Source organism: Coenobita brevimanus, unplaced genomic scaffold (assembly GCF_032717465.1).
Source record: "Coenobita brevimanus isolate Jiangsu-jjx unplaced genomic scaffold, ASM3271746v2 jjx.HiC_scaffold_1313, whole genome shotgun sequence".
Lineage (NCBI taxonomy): Eukaryota > Metazoa > Arthropoda > Malacostraca > Decapoda > Coenobitidae > Coenobita > Coenobita brevimanus.
Genome location: NW_027642137.1, coordinates 1 through 18,046, shown reverse-complemented (window position 1 = coordinate 18,046; position 18,046 = coordinate 1). Strand labels below are relative to the sequence as shown.

General features: G+C 39.4%; 1 protein-coding gene across 1 annotated transcript; it reads left to right on the top strand.

Annotated features, from left to right (window-relative positions):
- Positions 1 to 2,182: 2,182 nt before the first annotated feature.
- Rab3GAP1 (RAB3 GTPase activating protein subunit 1) lies at positions 2,183 to 17,555 on the top strand (the record flags this gene model as incomplete). Its single annotated transcript, XM_080264827.1, has 3 exons — positions 2,183 to 2,264; positions 10,073 to 10,295; positions 17,419 to 17,555. Coding segments are annotated over exons 2-3 (307 nt in total), but the record flags the coding sequence as incomplete, so codon positions are not given.
- Positions 17,556 to 18,046: the final 491 nt, after the last annotated feature.

Genomic DNA, 18,046 nt, shown 5'->3' with positions numbered 1-18,046 from the left:
TTCGAAGACTCACTGTATATATATATATATATATATATATATATATCCATCCATCCATCCATCATCTAATCCTACGTTGCCCCATGAGGAGCGTACGAGCCCAGGGCTAGGAAAGTTGGTCCTGGCATTTAAAATGAGTGAATATATATATATATATATATATATATATATATATATATATATATATACAGTATATACACACAAAATTGTTTCCCGTATTGTATAAAGGCCATTACAGTAATCCCGCATATTTCGCGGTAGTTACGTTCTTGTAACCCCCGCGAAAAGTCAATTTCGCGAATACTCTATTAACAATTGAAAACTTGCACTTGTGTCCACCATGCTGCCCATCACACAGTCCATGTCCATACTGATTGCGAGACAATTCGCCGTCAGACAATTCCCCGTCAAATCATGGACGATTCCCCTTCAGAACAATTCGCACCCTGGACGATTCCCCGCCATTCTATAAATATACTAATCAATACTTTCATCAATATACTTATTATTCATTAATCAATACTTTAATAACTATATTTCAGGGGGATCCAGCAAAGTCTATGTTCAGTAGCGTAGGTTCTGGATATTATTTATTAGTTGCACCTTTAGTCAGTAATTAACTTGTTTCTTCCTCGCTGTAGTTGCCTTTGAATTATATTCTAGCGTCACCCATAGCTATCTTCATTAATGAAGGCGAATTGTTTTGTGTTTGTTGTGACTGCGAATTGTCCCGAAACCTCCATACTCATCCCGAAATACCTTCTTACAAGATTGAAAGCACATACTCCATTATGAAGGAAAAACGTAAACACCGTACTGTAATACACAATTATCTACACATTTATTAACAAAACAGTACAAAATAAAAAGATGCATTAACTGGTGATAGCAAACACTCGCACGGTCGTTTCTTAGCTTGTCCAGTAACACAATTTTCTCTGCTAAGGTCATAACTTGATCGTTTTGTCACTTTGGAGTTCTTACTAATTGTATTATTAGCCTTTGGTGAGGCTGGCTTACGTCCTGGGGCCATGTGGAAAGCAAGTGGGAGGCAAGAGGCTCATATCATACTGTGGTTACAACCACAACAGCCACTTAAGGCAGTCAGGCATGGACTGAAGAATGCGGGATTGCGGGGCAGAGAGCAGTGTTGCCATATCCAAACCGAAATTATGCTAGGGCAATGAAAAAATTATGCTAGATTGAGCATATTTGTTCCAAGTAAAAAATGAATTATGCTAACTTGATGCTAAATGATAAAATTCTATACATATTCGTGCAACATATTAATTATGTATTGTTTACTATGAAAATATTAAAATGAACCTACATACAGTAAGAGGATAAATATCGGTATCTACCCATACTGCTTTTTCCCACGAAACTTAAGTTTTTCTGATTGATTTTGATGTGATTCGTTCGATTTTGAGCATCATTTCCGTCGGAAATAACCAGATTTTGAGATATGACCCCCCCCCCCATCCCCGTGAAATAATGAGTGATCATTGGGGAATCGGGGGTTATAGGGAGGGGGGGAAACACAGAAAATGGTCATTTCCGACTGAAATGAAGCTGAAAATCGAATGAATCATACCAAAATCCATCGGAAAAACCTAGGTTTCATGGGTAAAGTACAAAGCTCAAACTTATCCTAACCTAACCGAACCTAACCTAAAACCTAACCTAACCTAACCTAACCTAATCCAACCCAACCAAGCCCAAACTGAAAGTAACCAACTATTCAAACATCTTCTTACCTTATTCCTCTCTCTCTCTCTCTCTCTCTCTCTCTCTGATTTGTAGCTTTTATAAAATTATTCTAAAAATATTCTATTTCATTTTAAATTATGCTAGAATGATTCTAAAACTTCTAATATGCTAAAAAATATTCCAGACTCGAAAATTTGATCAAAATTATGCTAAAAGAATAAAATTATGCTAGATATGGTAACACTGGCAGAGGGGCCGCGGGAAAGGGACAGAGGGTGGCGTGAGTTTACCGCGCTACAATTGGAAGCTGCGGGAATTTCAATTTTTTTTTTTTTCTGTATATTCAAGGATATTTTTGTTGAACTTATTAATGCTAAGAAAATCCGCGAGAGGGCAAAACCGTAGACAAAAAATCCGCAAAAAATGCGGGATTACCGTACTCTAATCTGTCTTTACTCTGTTTTGCTTTTCAGATTTCCCTTTCAAGATATCATACCACAGTATCATCAGTGAAGCAGCTGAATCACCTCCAGATGAATCAGAACCAAGCACAGGTATATGTTCTGTTCTGTAGAAGATTTATGTTTAGAGACAGTGATCGTGGTACCAATAACTTGTAATTTAAAGTAATTGCCTGATTAATATAATATAAATCAAACATGTTGGGATATATGCAGTGTATTGTAACTTTAAACTGTACATTATTGTGGGACAGACACCTTAGCCTCAGTCATAGTAAAACGAGTCATATTATATTTGAAGCACCACGGCACAATCATATTGCCATGAATTCTGTCAGTAAAGTCATAATATCATCATTATCCAGAAATGGTTAACTTGTTCATTTAAAGAGGTACCGTAGCCATTTTGTTTCTTAGAAAACAGTGAGAAAATGGATAAGAAAAGGAAGAGAATAGTGACAAGAGCTCTGAAAGGTAGATCAAGGATAATAATGCCATATGAGTTTCAGACTAAGAATATTAAAGAATTCTGTGTATGACAGTGTTGGATCAATCTTTGATTTACTGAAATGAGCAGATAGCATTAGAGGGACAGAAGTCATAGTTGAGGTTAGTAGAGGTGTGTTATCTGTGAAGTTGATTGTTCTTTCTCATTAAGAGAGAGAATGGTGTAGGGTTCAGAAAGCACGAGAACAGAAAAACATGATAGGGGAAAAACTACCATAATCAACAGCATGCCCAGTGAAATAGACCATACACTCATTCACTCACCATTCAAACCATGTACGCATACAGTGAACTCTTAATTATTCGGCGTAATTCAGCAAAGCCCTACACCATTTAGAGCAAAATGCCAGATATTGCATAGTACCCCCCATCGGCTCAATATTCAGCGTTGAGCCATATACAGTAGAATGTCAATTTAACATGAGATAGGTTCCTTGAGATGTTGCCTAAAATTGATATTGCACAAAATCAAAGTGTTGTTTTAATGGAATTATATAATTTGGTACCTGAGAGTAACACAGAATAGTAAAAATGCTTTTATTAACTAATAGTTCTGAAAACTGGTACAGTCACTACTTGTAATGCGTTAACTTGGTATACGATATTTCACTACAATGATAACAAAAAAGTTACACCTCAAAATCCAGTTTACGATGAATTTCCCACTATAATGATATTGCCATTGGGAAATTTCGTAAAAAGCGCCAGGTGCACGCAAGGCGACCATTGGTCGTCTTAGGCAAGAAGGCGGTCCCGGCGTGCAGAGCATTGTTTTGGTTCAGTTGTGCAGTCCCACCACCCCTTCAAAGCCCTTTCTTTTCCACTCATTCATGTGTACCCCCCTGCTATCATCACCTCTCAGCCAAGCATTGTACTAATGCTGCCTATATTGGTGTGATGGTGTTTGTTTTGGTCTTGGAGATGACTTGGACCGACACAGGAAGTGATTAAGGTGGGTTGTCATTTTTGTTTTACTCTTGGGTGGATGACTTTGGGAAGTTGAGTTGACGTAACCCCCTTTTTGTAATGTATTTCAATCTATTGATTTACAATAACTTGTTATACATTCAGGTATGACCTGACGTAACCCATCGTATAGCAGGTAGTGACTGTGTGAGTAGAGTATTATTGATTTATGAATTGCAGTGGGGTTTTTGAATTCTTCAGTACACCTGGCCCAACCCTACCCAGCGCAATGCATGAGTGCTCAACTCACACCACACAGTGCACTACCAGCCAGTTGCTGTCAAAGAGTACAGTTTTGTTTGTAATTTATCAAAATATTTCATTGCCGATGATTATTGTCCATCCATCCATCCATTGCCAGACGCCACGTATCCCAAACAGGGTGGTCAAGGGCTTAGAGTTAATTGTTTTACAGGGAGGGGCACCAATCCTCCACCAACCCCACTTGACACGTAGGGATGCCAACAGCATCTGGTGTTCCCAGGCGGTCACCCATCCAAGTACTAACCAGATTATTGTATTGACAAATATTGGTTTAAACAGATTCAAACACTTGGTAATTTTTGGTACTATAATGAAAATAAAACCTATTTCATAAATTCCAAAGACATCTGTGAACAACACTGTCTTCGCCTGGCTGGCAAGGTGCTTACGTGGTTACTATAGCAACCTCCCCACACCTTGCCACGTGATGTCGGTGTGGCAGTCCACCTCAGTAAACTGGGTGTCATAGTACATAAGCTTTTCATTGTTATTGAACACAAAGACATTTGTTATTCACGACAGCTAAGCAGTACTGTGCTATGAATTTGACCCAAATTACTGATGGTGTGATAAGCTCAGCTTTTAACATGTGTACAAAGATAATTTATAAATTGTGGAGGTCTGTGTGCCTATTGGGCACGAAGCAACTGCTGTGTGGTTGGTTCTTCAACACAACCACATTACCACATTAATACAAGCACATCCATTATAGCACACATCACAAAACTTCTTTTTCTGTTTCACAGTAGCCAATTTACACAAAAAGATGGGCCAGAAAATAGTGGAATGTATAATTATGTTCAGGCCATTTTCAAAGCCTACATGAGCTTTATTCACATACTTACCATTGTTTATAATGTTTTTTGTCTTGCCCTTACCTATACATTACACAGTACAACACCACAAGCTTTATTCAGTTATTTTTGCAACCGTTCATCATTTGTCATGATGTAGGTACTGGTACACACACACACACACACACACACACACACACACACACACACACACACACACACACACACACACACATCAAATGAAATAAAACAGCTCAAGAAGGAGAATAAGAGGTTGGAAGAAGAAAGAGACAGGATGAAAAGCAAACTAGATGAGTATGAATCCAAATCAAGAATACAGGACGAGCACATTGAAGAAATCAAGGAGCAACATAAGGGGTGGAAGAAAATTCAGGAAGAGGGAAATGTAAATTTGAAAGAGATTATAGAACAACAAAGCAAGGCAAAGGTGAAGAGAGAAGTGGTTAGGGTGCTGAGAAGTAGAGAATCTTTGGTTAGGGATGTAGCAGATAAGAAAAAATGTGTAATAATTTCAGGAGTTAAAGAAAAACGTATGACAATAAGATCAGAAAGAGAAAGAGAAGAACTGAGCAAGGTTAAAGAAATAATATCAGTAGTCATGGAGGAAAACAATGAAGTTCAAGAAGAGATTTAGGAGGTGTTTAGGTTAGGTAAATATGAGGAAGGAGGGGCAAGGCCATTGAAGGTTAAGTCTCAGGCCACAGTAAATGAAATTATCAGTAGAACATGGAAATTATCAGACAAGGAAGGGTTCAAAAATGTTTAGACAAGGAGAGATGCAAATGAGGAAGAAAGAGCTAAAATAAAGGAATTAGTAAAGGAAGCAAAGGTAAAAAATGAACAGAGAATGGAGGAAGAGAAGACAGTGTTTTATTGGAGAGTCATGGATCAGAAATTAAGGAAGTGGTACCAGCAGAGAGAAGGAGAAAAGAGGGTATAAAAAACATAAAAATAATTGGAAGGTGGCATATACTAATGTTGATGGTTTAATATCTTCAAGGCTAGAAATCAACGATTTTTTGAGGGTACATGAACCTGATGTTATGTGCTTTGAAGAGACCAAATTAAGAGAAGATATTGATGTTCATATGGGAGATGGTAAATACAAACTGTGGAGAAGAGACAGAAAAGAAAAAAATGGGAGGAGGGGTGATGATAGCAGTGAAGAACAACATAAATGTAGATACCTTGGAAATGGGAGAAGGCAGGGCCAAAGTGATAAATATGAAATTAGAAACTGGAGAGAATAGCAAAAGAGATATGGCAATAGTGTATGTTCCCCCTAAGACAAGAGCATGAAGTGATGATGAATACCAGGAAATGTTGTCAGACATGGCTTGCTGTTTACAGAAAATTATTGAGAAAAGTAACAATATACAGTAGAACCTCTTTGGTCCGGACCCCTTTAATCCGGATTTCTGTTAATTCGGACAAAATTAAAAAATAATAAGCTCTAAAAATATGTTGAAAGTAATTCTAGTCATTTTCAGTATCGGCGCGGAAAGCGATCGTCATTCGTTTAGTCTCGGATCACGCAAGGTCGCAACATGGGCGCCTGTTTAAACACACGCTAGCATTCGTTCCATCAACTAGTTCACCAACCATTTATATTTTTACGCTTTATTTCAAAGGTTAATCCTCCTTACCATGCCCCTTAATGCAAGTGTAGCTTCTGCAGTGAATAAAGATGTTAAAAGGAGGAGTTTGCTTACACAAAAATGGGTCAGAATATTCTGCAGTGTTTAATGATTACTGTAGGTTATTTTTTGTACTTAAATGTGCTTTACTTGTACATCAAACAGTAGCTTCTTGCCCATATGGGCATTATCAATATGCCAACGATGACAATGTATTTTTTGCCTACATAAGTTTTATTTTTATTCCAAATATTACAGTTAATTAATTAATTTATTTTTTTGCCTACACGAGCCTTAGTCACTTACTACAATTTAAAATGTAGGCTAGTTTCTTGTCATGGCCTTACCTGTAAATTATGCAATACAAAACTGTCGTACATGATTAGTTTGGTTATTTTAGTATCCTTTCATCTTTTGCAGTTATGTAGGGTTGACATATGCCACATATGTTAATAATTAACAAACATACCATACGGTATGTAGATAGTTTTTGGTATGAACTGGAGATTACCCAGATGTTCCGGACAATCTGCTAATTCGGACAACCCTTCCCCCCATATAGTCCGAATGAGAGAGGTTCTGCTGTAGTTTTAATGGGTGACTTCAATTGTAAAGAGGTGAACTCGGAGGAATGGGACTCAGGAGGCAGCGAAGATTCATGGGGCACTACATTATTAAATATAACAATGAACGGTTCCGAGGTGAGGACACACCAGCAAGACTAGACTTACTGTTTACCAAAGAACCTGATGTAATAGAATCCTTGGGGTATCTGTGTCCTACTGGAAAAAGTGATCATGTGGTCTTTGAGTTCCAGATGATAACAGGGAACGTGGAGCCAAGAGACGAGCTTTATAGGCAGGGAAGATACAACTTTGGGAAAGCAAACTTTACAGGATTGAGAAAATTTTTTGAAAATGCAGATTGGAGGAAATTCAGAGAAACAAGAGAGATACAGAGGAAGTGGGATATTTTTCTAGCCTTCTATAATTCAGGAGTGGAAAAATTTGTGCCAAGAGTAAGGGAGAAAGAAAACAGAAAAAAAGAGTGGTTTAATAGAAGGTGTATGATAGCAAAAAAAGAGAGAGACACGGGATGGAACAGTTGGAGAAAGAGAGGTAACAACAGAACAAAGGAAGAATATAAAAGAACTAGAAATGATTACACAAGAATACGTAGAGAGGAAGAAAGGAATTTTGAAAAGGTTATAATGGACATATGTAAGGATGAACCCAAACTGTTTTATAGATTTGTCAATGGCAAACTGAAACAAAAGGAAGGAATCATCAAACTGAAAGTAGAAGGAGAAGTCTATAAAGATGCGACAATGCAAGCAGAAATAATGAACAAACGTTTCCAGTCAGTTTTCACTAATGAAAGTGAGTTTGTGGAAGGGGAGGGAGTGACTAGAAATGTAGTGATAAAAGATATAAAAGTGGAAGTACAGGAAGTGTATAAATTACTGGAAACTCAAGATGTGAGGAAAGCCCCAGGACCAGATGGAATCTCTAATTGGGTACTGAAGGAATGCAGAAAACAACTGGCGGATAAGATTCACGGTTTAATTGTGTGTTCTCTGGAAGAGGGGAAAGTGCCTCAAGAATGGAAGAGGGCAAATGTGGTACTAATTTATAAGGGAGGAAACAGGGAAGAACCCCTGAATTATAGACCAGTGTCCCTAACCAGCATGGTTGCAAAATTGTGCGAGAGAATTCTGAAAGATAGATGGATAAAATATCTGGAAGAGATGAATATTTTGGCTGAAAGTCAGTTTGGATTTAGAAGTGGAAGGTCATGTGTTTCCAACTTGTTGAGTTTTTACTCAAGAGCGATTGACGTGCTACAGGAGAGAGATGGTTGGGTAGATTGTGTGTATTTAGATTTGGAGAAGGCCTTCGACAAGGTACCTCATAAGAGACTAATGTGGAAACTAGAGCATATAGGAGGACTGAGGGGGAACCTCCTGGAATGGATGAGAGACTTTTTGAGAGACGGACAAATGAGGACAATAATAAAGGATAGGATGTCTGGATGGAGGGAAGTAACAAGTGGAGTCCCACAGGGCTCGGTGTTGGTGCCAGTAATGTTCCTGATTTATGTAAATGATATGGTAGATGGAGTGAACAGTTATACAAGTCTGTTTGCTGATGATGCAAAGATCATGAGGAAGGTAGAGGTTGAGGGGGATTGTAAAATGCTACAGGAAGATCTGGATAGGATACACGATTGGAGCCGGATGTGGGAAATGAAATTTAATGCAAAGAAATGTAAAATATTGGAAATGGGTAAAAGTACCAAGAGGCTGTCATTGAATTATTTGATGGGTAATGAACCACTTACAAAAGCGAGAGAAGAGAAAGATTTGGGAGTGCTGGTCCAGGACAGTTTGTCACCTGAAAAACACATGAACAAGGCAGTTAGAGAGACGTATAAACTCCTGACTAATAAAAGAGTAGCTTTTCATTATATGGATGAGGAGATGATGAAAAAATTGATAGTGGCCATGATTCGCCCCAGGTTAGAATATGCAGTAGTAGTGTGGTCCCCACACAAAAAGAAAGACATAAACAAGATTGAAAGAATACAAAGAACAGCAACCAAGATGGTCCCCTGTCTGGCAGATCTGTCGTATAGAGAGAGGTTGGAAAAGCTGGATTTGCCTTCCCTAGAAGAAAGAAGAAAGAGAGGAGACATGATTGCAGTGTTCAGGACCATGATGGGAGTAGATAAAATTGACAAAGAAGATCTGTTTTTATGGGATAAGAGAGTAACAAGAGGACACGGAATGAAACTGAAGAAACCAAGCTGCTTGAAGGATATCAAGAAATATAGTTTTCCTAATAGATGTATAGACCTGTGGAATAGCCTGGACAAAGAGATCGTCCAGTCTAAAAACTTAAATGAGTTTAAACCTAAATTTGACTTATTGAGAAACAGAGACGGGACCCCACGAGCATACCTCATTTCCTGTATATCACAATTAGGTAAATACAGTTAGGTAATTATGCACACACACACACACACACACACACACACACACACACACACACACACACACAGACGTGTTTGTGTGTGTATGTGTGTGTTTTGTGTTAGTGAGCCTATTATAAATGGCATAGTAGTTGAATTTTTAACCTGCACATGTGCTTTGAAATTAAACATTAAAATAATAAATATTTGTACAGCACATTAAATTGCGTAGGGTCAAAATCACAAAGGTTTTCATAACGTGCCAAATTCAACTCACAATCAGGAGGATATGCTTTAAATTGAAAATATTTATGTAACTGTATGTGTTATTTAAAATTGTTAATTTAAAATCGATTTGTGGTAAATCGACGTTCAACTGTTTTGTGTTACTGTCCGTCTGGATTCTCTTTTCTAAAAACTTTCCCTTGAGTAAGATGGAAATTAAGCATAAATTATAATAAAGTAATGATACCATACAGTAATACATTGCTGGTTGGTTATTGTTTATGAGCCAGTTGATACACCTCAGTGCTGGATATTGCATAGAACCTCAGGTTATGTCCTGTTTCGGCTCTGATGTTGCTTTAAGAGAGCTTAGCCTGCAGCACCGGAAATTGTGTGGACCGGATATTGTGATGACAAGTAATTGAGAGTTTATTGTATGTGTTTTTGGGTAGTCACAATTAGCTGTCTGAAGAGATTCATATTTCTTCATTGTTCATGTAAATTTACTGAATTCCAGATTATGAAAGTGATGAAGATGATGAGAGACTACCGCTGGCACTTAGCGATCTTATGAACCGAGAGAATGACTTCCCTGCTCGAGCTCATTGCCTGGTGCGCTGGTATGGGCTCGGAGAGTTCATCATACTTGCAGCTGCCAACCCAAATCTTTCCATTATGTGTCCATCCAAGTCAAAACTTTTGCTGTCGTCACTTACAATTGCAGCAAATAACACTAACTGGTAAGTACTTAGCATTTCTGATCTTTTCTTCCATCTCTGTGTCTGTTGCCAGATGCCTTAATCCCTTAAGAGATGGCTACAAACAAATCGCCTCCATGTTGCCCTGTTCCACACCATTTCATTGCCCTGGTCCCAGCTTACACTCCCCTCTCTCATGTACCTCTCCACTCCATTCCTGCATCTCATCCTTTGCCTCCTCCTCCCTCTCCCCTTCCCAGCCTCACAAACACTCTCCTTGTCAGTCTCTCACTCTCCATCCCCTCCATATGGCCAAACCACCTCAGTGTATTTCTCATAATGCTTTCTATCACATCCACATCCACACCACAATGATCCTTCACTTCCTCTTTTGTCAGTCTGTCTCTCCATGTGACTCCACATGCTCCTCTCAAATAGCTTATTTCCACTGCTCTCGCTCTTGACTTGTGTCCCTCCAACAAGGTCCAAGCTTCACTTCCAAACATTAGAGTTGGTATCACAGTACATCCATAGCCCGTAATCTGGCGCCTTGGTAACCGGTGCTTTGTTAGACTGAACACAAGAAATAGGGGAATATTTGCTCAATCTGAACAATTTGAATGTCCATCACTGTGCTAGTGTGACACTCTGCCTCTCCAGTCCGATGCTTCACCTCTCTCGGTCTTCCCCTCCTCCCTCTATCCCCTCTCTTCTTCCCCTCCCCTCCTGTCACCCCCCCCATCCCTCCTCCATCCCCCACCATACTCAGCACTGCTAGGCATGTCTCTCTCCCTTCCCCGACCCTTGGTTGTCTCCCTCTTCATCCCCCCACCCTCCCTATCCCCACTTGTCTCCCATGTGAGTGTGTGTGTGTGTGTGTGTGTGTGTGTATGCATGAGTGGTGAGTGAGTGGTAGTGGTGAGTGAGTGATAGTGGTGAGTGAGTGAGTGAGAATGGTGAGTGAGGGAGTGAGTGAGAGTGGTGAGTGAGTGATAGTGGTGAGTGAGAGAGTGGGTGAGTGAGTAAGTGAGGATGGTGAGTGAGTGAGTGATAGTGGTGAGTGATGAGTGAGTCAGTGAGATTGAGTGAGTGAGTGAGTGAGAGTAGGAGGGGGAGGGGTAGTAGGGCTGTTTGGCTCTCTTGCCTCCTTCCCTGTGCCTCCACCCTCTCCCACCCTGATTTGTCTCTCTCCCCCATCCTGGCTTGTCTCCCCATCCCTGCTTGGCGCACCACCCGCATCCTGCCTGGCTGTTTAGTTGCTCTGAAATGGTGTTGAACACCACATCTCCCACCACTCCACCCTCCTGCATTTGATGTTTGATGTGCCATTTTTTTAGCAATAGTATTGTAACAATGTTTCCTGTGGTGTTTCTGTGTCAGTCTCTGTTGATTAAGTAAGGTATATGAGAATTTGGGTTTGGGTCTGGAACACATCTCTGTCTTTTCTTCAGTATCTTATAGGGAAAATTGCCTTGATATCCGACATACCCGCTGACCGAACACTCACACTGGTATACAACACTATCGGATATCGGGGTATGAGTGTACAGTGCAGTGACTTTTTTACTTCCACGTTCTCTTCCCTGTTTCTTATCACTGCTTTCAAAGAACCAGCAACCTTTCTTCCTTGTTGTATATACCCTTTCAAGAACTTCACCCACTAAACTTCCATTCTTACTCGTCACACTACCCAAGAACTTAAACGCATTCACATTTTCCATTTCCTCCTCATCCAAATTCAGTATCAATAACTTCATTTCTCTGAAGACCATAACTTTGCTCTTCCCTTCATTCACCTTTAGATTCTGCTTCTTACCTACTGTCTTTCTTACATACTTGCAAGTCCTTTTCTTTTTCACTTAACAACACAGTATCATCTGCAAACAACAGGACATTGAGTTTCCAAACATTGTCCTCTCTCATTAGGACCAGTCCAGCAGCCACTGCCCTACCTTGTATCTCGTTTATAACCCCATCCATGTACAGATTGAACAACCATGGAGACATGACTCATCCCTGTTTCAATCCAACCATCAAATAGAAAAATTCACTCAGTTCACTGTTCACACACAATGCAGCTGTAGCACCCTCATACATACTCTTCACGGTATTCAACAGTTTCCCATTTTCTCCATATATTCGTAATACTTTCCATATTCCTTGTCTATCCACCCTGTCTTATGCTTTCTTCAAATTCATGAAGGCTGCATACAACTTCTTTCCCTTCTCTAGAAACATATCCACTAAAGACCTAAGAATGATTGTCTGATCAGCACAACCTCTTTTCTTGATTTAATTTTTCAAAGCGTCCTCTTTGAAGACATTGTGTTATTTGGATGACAACTGCTCCAAATGAATAACTATATATCTATCTATCAATTGCCAGAAGCCTCAATCCTATAAGGGGTGGCCACAAACAAATCGCCTCCATGTCGCCCTGCCCAATGCCATTTCATTGCCTTGCTTCCAGCACCCCCCCTCTATCTCATATACCTCTCCACTCCATCCCTACATCTCATCCTCGGCCTCCCCCTCCCTCTCTTCCCCTTCACCTCACTCGCATACACTCTCCTCGTTAGTCTCTTGCTGTCCATCCTCCCCATGTGGCCAAATCACCTCAGTATATTTCTCCTAACGCTTTCTGTCACATCCATATTTGCACCACAGTGCTCCCTCACATCCTCACTTGTCAGTCTGTCTCTCCATTAACTCCACATGCTCCTGTCAAGTAACTCATATGGGAATAACAAGGGACTTTTTTTTTTTTTTTTTTTTTTTTTTTTTTTTTACAACGTTTGGACAAAGATTGTAACAAACTTGAAGTACAGTAGCACATATGTTTATATAGGAAAAATATGATTTATTTGCACTTAATGAAGCAGGTATGCCATGCAGATACCATAATTAAAAAAAGAAAAAGGAAGTTGTAGGTGATTGGCCATCATCTTATTTGGCAGAGGTAAGTAGCTGCTTAACCCAGCCGAAGTGACTGGTTTCTTGCAGTCCAGAGTTCATGACCAAATGAACCTGGGGACACAGCAACAACAACAATGAAGTTTCCAGACTTACTGTTTATAAAGTTAACAGAAATGCTCAGCATTTTAGTAATGTTCATCTCCGTAGCTGTTCAGTCTTGTGAGTATTGACTCTTTCACTATGAGAATGTCTTGCTACTTTAACCTTGCTGGCAGCAGGTGATGTTCAGCCAAGGAGAGCCTTTTTTTTTTTTTTAACTGGAGAGGTCAGATATAGCTTTCATTAGCCCGTTTACTTAACTCCTGGATGCTGGGCCAAAATCTGCTCGCACCTCACCTCAGTTTTAAAAAAACAAAAGCAAAATAGCTTTACTTTTAACCTTAATATTCAGAAAAAAAAATAAAATAGCTTTACTTTTAACCTTAATATTTCAGAAATTGTAGCAGTTAGGAAAATGAATTAAAGACTATATTACTCACCAAATCTTCTTCTTGCGAATGAAAGTACCCCAGGTCTGTAGCTCGTTGCGTTGGTGAGTAATGACGTGAGGAAGAGGACTGTTTTTTGCCGCAAGAACAGGATGTGTTCGTGCGTCAGCCCGCAGTCCTGACTACGGCTTTGCCGTCAACGTGATAACTTTCCATTACTAGATAAACTAGACACAGGTGTCCAGGCATGCCCTATGGCAGTAATACCGAGTCCTTTCCTAGTGTCCTTGGAAAGAGGCCTGGCAGGGGTGGATGAGGCAAAAGTCTACGTGAGGCAGGAATGAAATTGGACGAGAAAGGTTAAGAAAAGATCGTCCTACACCTGGCAAAGTCACAGAGACAACTGAGGTATGGTTGGGTGGGCTCTGGGAGTCTCCCCTGAACTTTTGGTGACGAGATAAAGTGGCAGCCACTTCAAACTGTGCCGGAAAAACAAGTGCGGTTCCTGTCGACATCCGGTGCCGCCGTGCCACTGATTTTTTGTCAGTTCCAACCTATACCCGGCGCCACTGCGCCACTGATTTTTTGACAGTTCTGACACCCAGTGGTTAGGGGGTAAGTGTAAAAGTAAATACAGTAACAGTTTTTGGAGGTATCAAGAATTACACACACACACACACACACACACACACACACACACACACACACACACACACACACACACACACAAAAGGATTGTCATTATAATGAATAGTGGTGTAAGCGATACAGTTTGCCAAACCAACATATCGCTGATATTTGCATTTTTTCTGATATTGAACCGATACTGATATTTACTGTAGATATCAGGATGTCGGATATAGATGGAAGAAACATTAAAATAACTTTATTGAAGATTTTGTTCATTGTTTTGCCTGATTCTTTGTGAATGAATGCTATTACTGTACCTTGACACTGTTTACAGCTTAATAAAGTCCTACTGAAAACCATTATAGGTTCAGAATAATAAAGGGTGAATGAGAAAGAAGAAAAGGAAAAGGAAAAAACTGAAGGCTGAAAGCAGCAAGTTATGTGAGGCACATTGTGTGGTGTGTAAGTGTGGTGGCCATGTGGGTTTATGTACGTAAATAGTGTATAGACGTCTGCACCCATTAGTTATTACATTCTTTGTGTATTCGTAATACAGTATTTAAGTTAGTCTTCTCACTGTAGTCTAAAAATATAAGTGATTTACTGCATATAATATGAAAGAAAGCAGCAGATGCGGGTAATAAAAGGACAGTAACTCGGTGACAAGGAGATGAACAACATTTGGCAATTTCGTGTGTAAGCCGCTAGTTAGTGTTCATGTGCTTAAATGATGCGCAGACTTGAGTATAACTTCAGAACGAATATTTAGCGTGGGAGAAGACACTGTGACTATAAAATGTTGCTCATTTCAATCACAGAACCCTCAGTGCTAAGCTTTTCTAAGTAAATAAGATATACATGACAGAAGACTGTCTTAAAATCAAGAAAAGCATAACATTTGTGTATGTGTAATGTGATCCTGTACTGTACACTGTACTACACATGTATGTGGTTGGCATACATTGGACTTATTCATGCTTTATTGAATGGAAAGCAGTTTTAATTATGATCCTGTCACTCAATGTAGCGCAGCTGTCGGGTGTCTGCCCGTTCCTCTCCTCCATCCTTCTTTCCTTCCATCTTCTTCTGTCTTCCTTTACTTCATTCTTTCCTTGTCCTTCTGCCTACGGGTAACTTTACACTCCCTCTTCTGTCTTTCTTTCCTTCATTCTTTCCTCTTCCTTCTGCCTGTGGGTGACTCTACACTGAGTGACAAGCCAAATGGTTTCCCGTACACCAGGAAACCATTTACTATGCTGGGTGGTAACCATATAACCAAATTTTGGCACCGGGTGGTTTAGTGAGTAATTATTGCACTCCAGTCGGATTGAGCCGGTGAAGGTTTATATCCAAGGGTGGTTGGGGTTGATTGCTCATGTAATGCCACTCAGGGAGGAGTGACGCTGGTCACTCTCATCTTAAATGTCGAGACCATCTGCTTAGCCCCGGGCTCCTACGCTCCTCATGGGGAAATGTAGGATTGGATGATGGATGGATGGATACATTTAAGGAACAGTCTCTAAATACTATTGTGTTCAATCCATAAACTCTAGGCTGGTCTGGCCTGAGTTGGCTAATGATCAAAATGCTACTTACCTTTAAATACCCTATAAATGTTTTTCATTTTATGGCTAGTTGCCAACCAGCCAAGACTTTACGTACAATACTTTCCTGTCACTTCTTATTGCTTTTCTTTCCTTTACAGGTGGCTTTACATTGAGTGACAAGCCTAATGGTTTCCTGTAAGCCAAGAAACCATTTACAACACTGGGTGGTAACCATATGACCAAACCATACGTGCTCCCTACTTGTCAACAAGTGGGTTGGTGAAGGGTTAGTGCCCCTCCCCGTAAAACAAATATTTCCGAGTCAAATGGCCACCCCTTATGGGATTGTGATGTCTGGCAATAGATAGATAGATAGATGGACTTTCAAGCACAGTGTAAATGCTGTGTTTTATTATTTGGGTAATGACCAGACGTTTACATACATTATATGATTCATATGTCGTTAATTACCAAGAATTGGCTTAGATTTAGAAGCTAAAATGTTATGTATTTACTATTTGTCTAATGATTGAGTGTTGCGTACTTTTAGGGAAGAACAAAAGTTAAGGTATGTGCTTCGTTTCCTTTTATTTGCCCAGTGTTAAAGTTGTTACTTACTTGTGAGTGTTAATGTGTCTGGATGAAATTTTATTGTATAATGGTATAGTACAGGTATCATTTTACAGCTTCTTTAAAATAAAAATCCAAGTAGAAGAGCTCAAGAAACTGTGATATTTCGATGTAGCCTAATATATTAGTATAATTTTTTTAAGTACCAGTATTTTTTCACATAAGATAAATAATGTTAGATTTGCAAGTGACATTCAGATTTAGCGCTTAGCTCCATAAAGTACAGGAAAGTGATAATTAAGTTTTATTTATAAACCTTTACTGAAGATTAATAGAAAAAATTTAAAAAAGAGAATTTCTGCTCACAGCTCTTGTACCATTGAAATTAAACATTAAGCCTAAGTCATACCATTGATGGAACACTGCCAGTACATGTATGTGTACCCCTAACTCGCAAGTTCCTACTAGTCCGCCAAAGCTCCTGACAGAAGACTGTTTTCTAGCCATTTGTGTCGAGCTTCATTCTAACCACAGTGGTATAATATTATGGTCTAAATATTCTGTATATTTTAGTCCAAATATTTTACCATGTAATGTAAAACAGTCAACAGAATGTGGGATATGACCATGTCTTTGAAAAATAGTCATCATTACAGTGTTTGTTGACACCTAGAATGGTGGAGAAATGAGTGCTAGAGTCTGTGGTCATTGGGTAAAACAAACATTTATATATTTTTTATCGTTACTCAGCCAACTCCAATATGATTCTGATTATCAGATAATATTTCCTCTCCGATACAGGTACCGATATTATTTGGCTCTTGCCTGCTGGTTTACAGCACTAATAATGAAAAGGTTATTATAAATGTGCTGTGTAAAGCCACACATTTAGGGGACTGAGCTAAATACAGATCAGAAAGTAACACACAGTTAGAACATGTTGGCATAATACAGTACTTAATATATGTGTGATTTGCATTATCTTGGAACATGTGCTTTTACCGAGTCTGTCAGTCAGGTGCCACTGTTTTTGAATGTACTACGAGGAAATGAGAAGATGTACCTTGGAGTGGGTGTTGGTGGTGGTGTTCGCACTGACTATGACATGGTTCACCTCAAGCGTCCACCTGTTCAATGTTCACACCTTGCAGGTCAGTTTCTTCTTCATCTGTTAAGGAAACTGTAGTTGTTATCTGGATATATTGTGCAGCATTGGAAACTGATTTTGATTACAAGAGGTTCTTTTAATGGCTATTAGTACATGCAGGATCTCTACAGGGTTCCTCTTGATGAGTATTTTGTCATTTATTGCTCACGTAATGCCATTCAGGGATGAGTGAGGCTGGTCACTCTCATCTTGAATGTCAGGACCAACTTGCCTAGCCCCAGGCTCCTATGCTTCTCATGGGGCAATGTAGGATTGGATGATGAATGAATGATTAATGAACAAAGAACCCCTCATGGTTTCTGAATCTGCTGGTTTGCTTTTATGAACTCATAAAGAATATTTTCATCTGTGTCCCTCTGAGCTTTTGGAAATGAGTATATCTCTACAGCAGTTTAAAATGTCTATATGTTTACTGTAGTTTAACATATTACTCTTGGGGTTCTTTAATGTTCACATGATTATGGACAATATTTT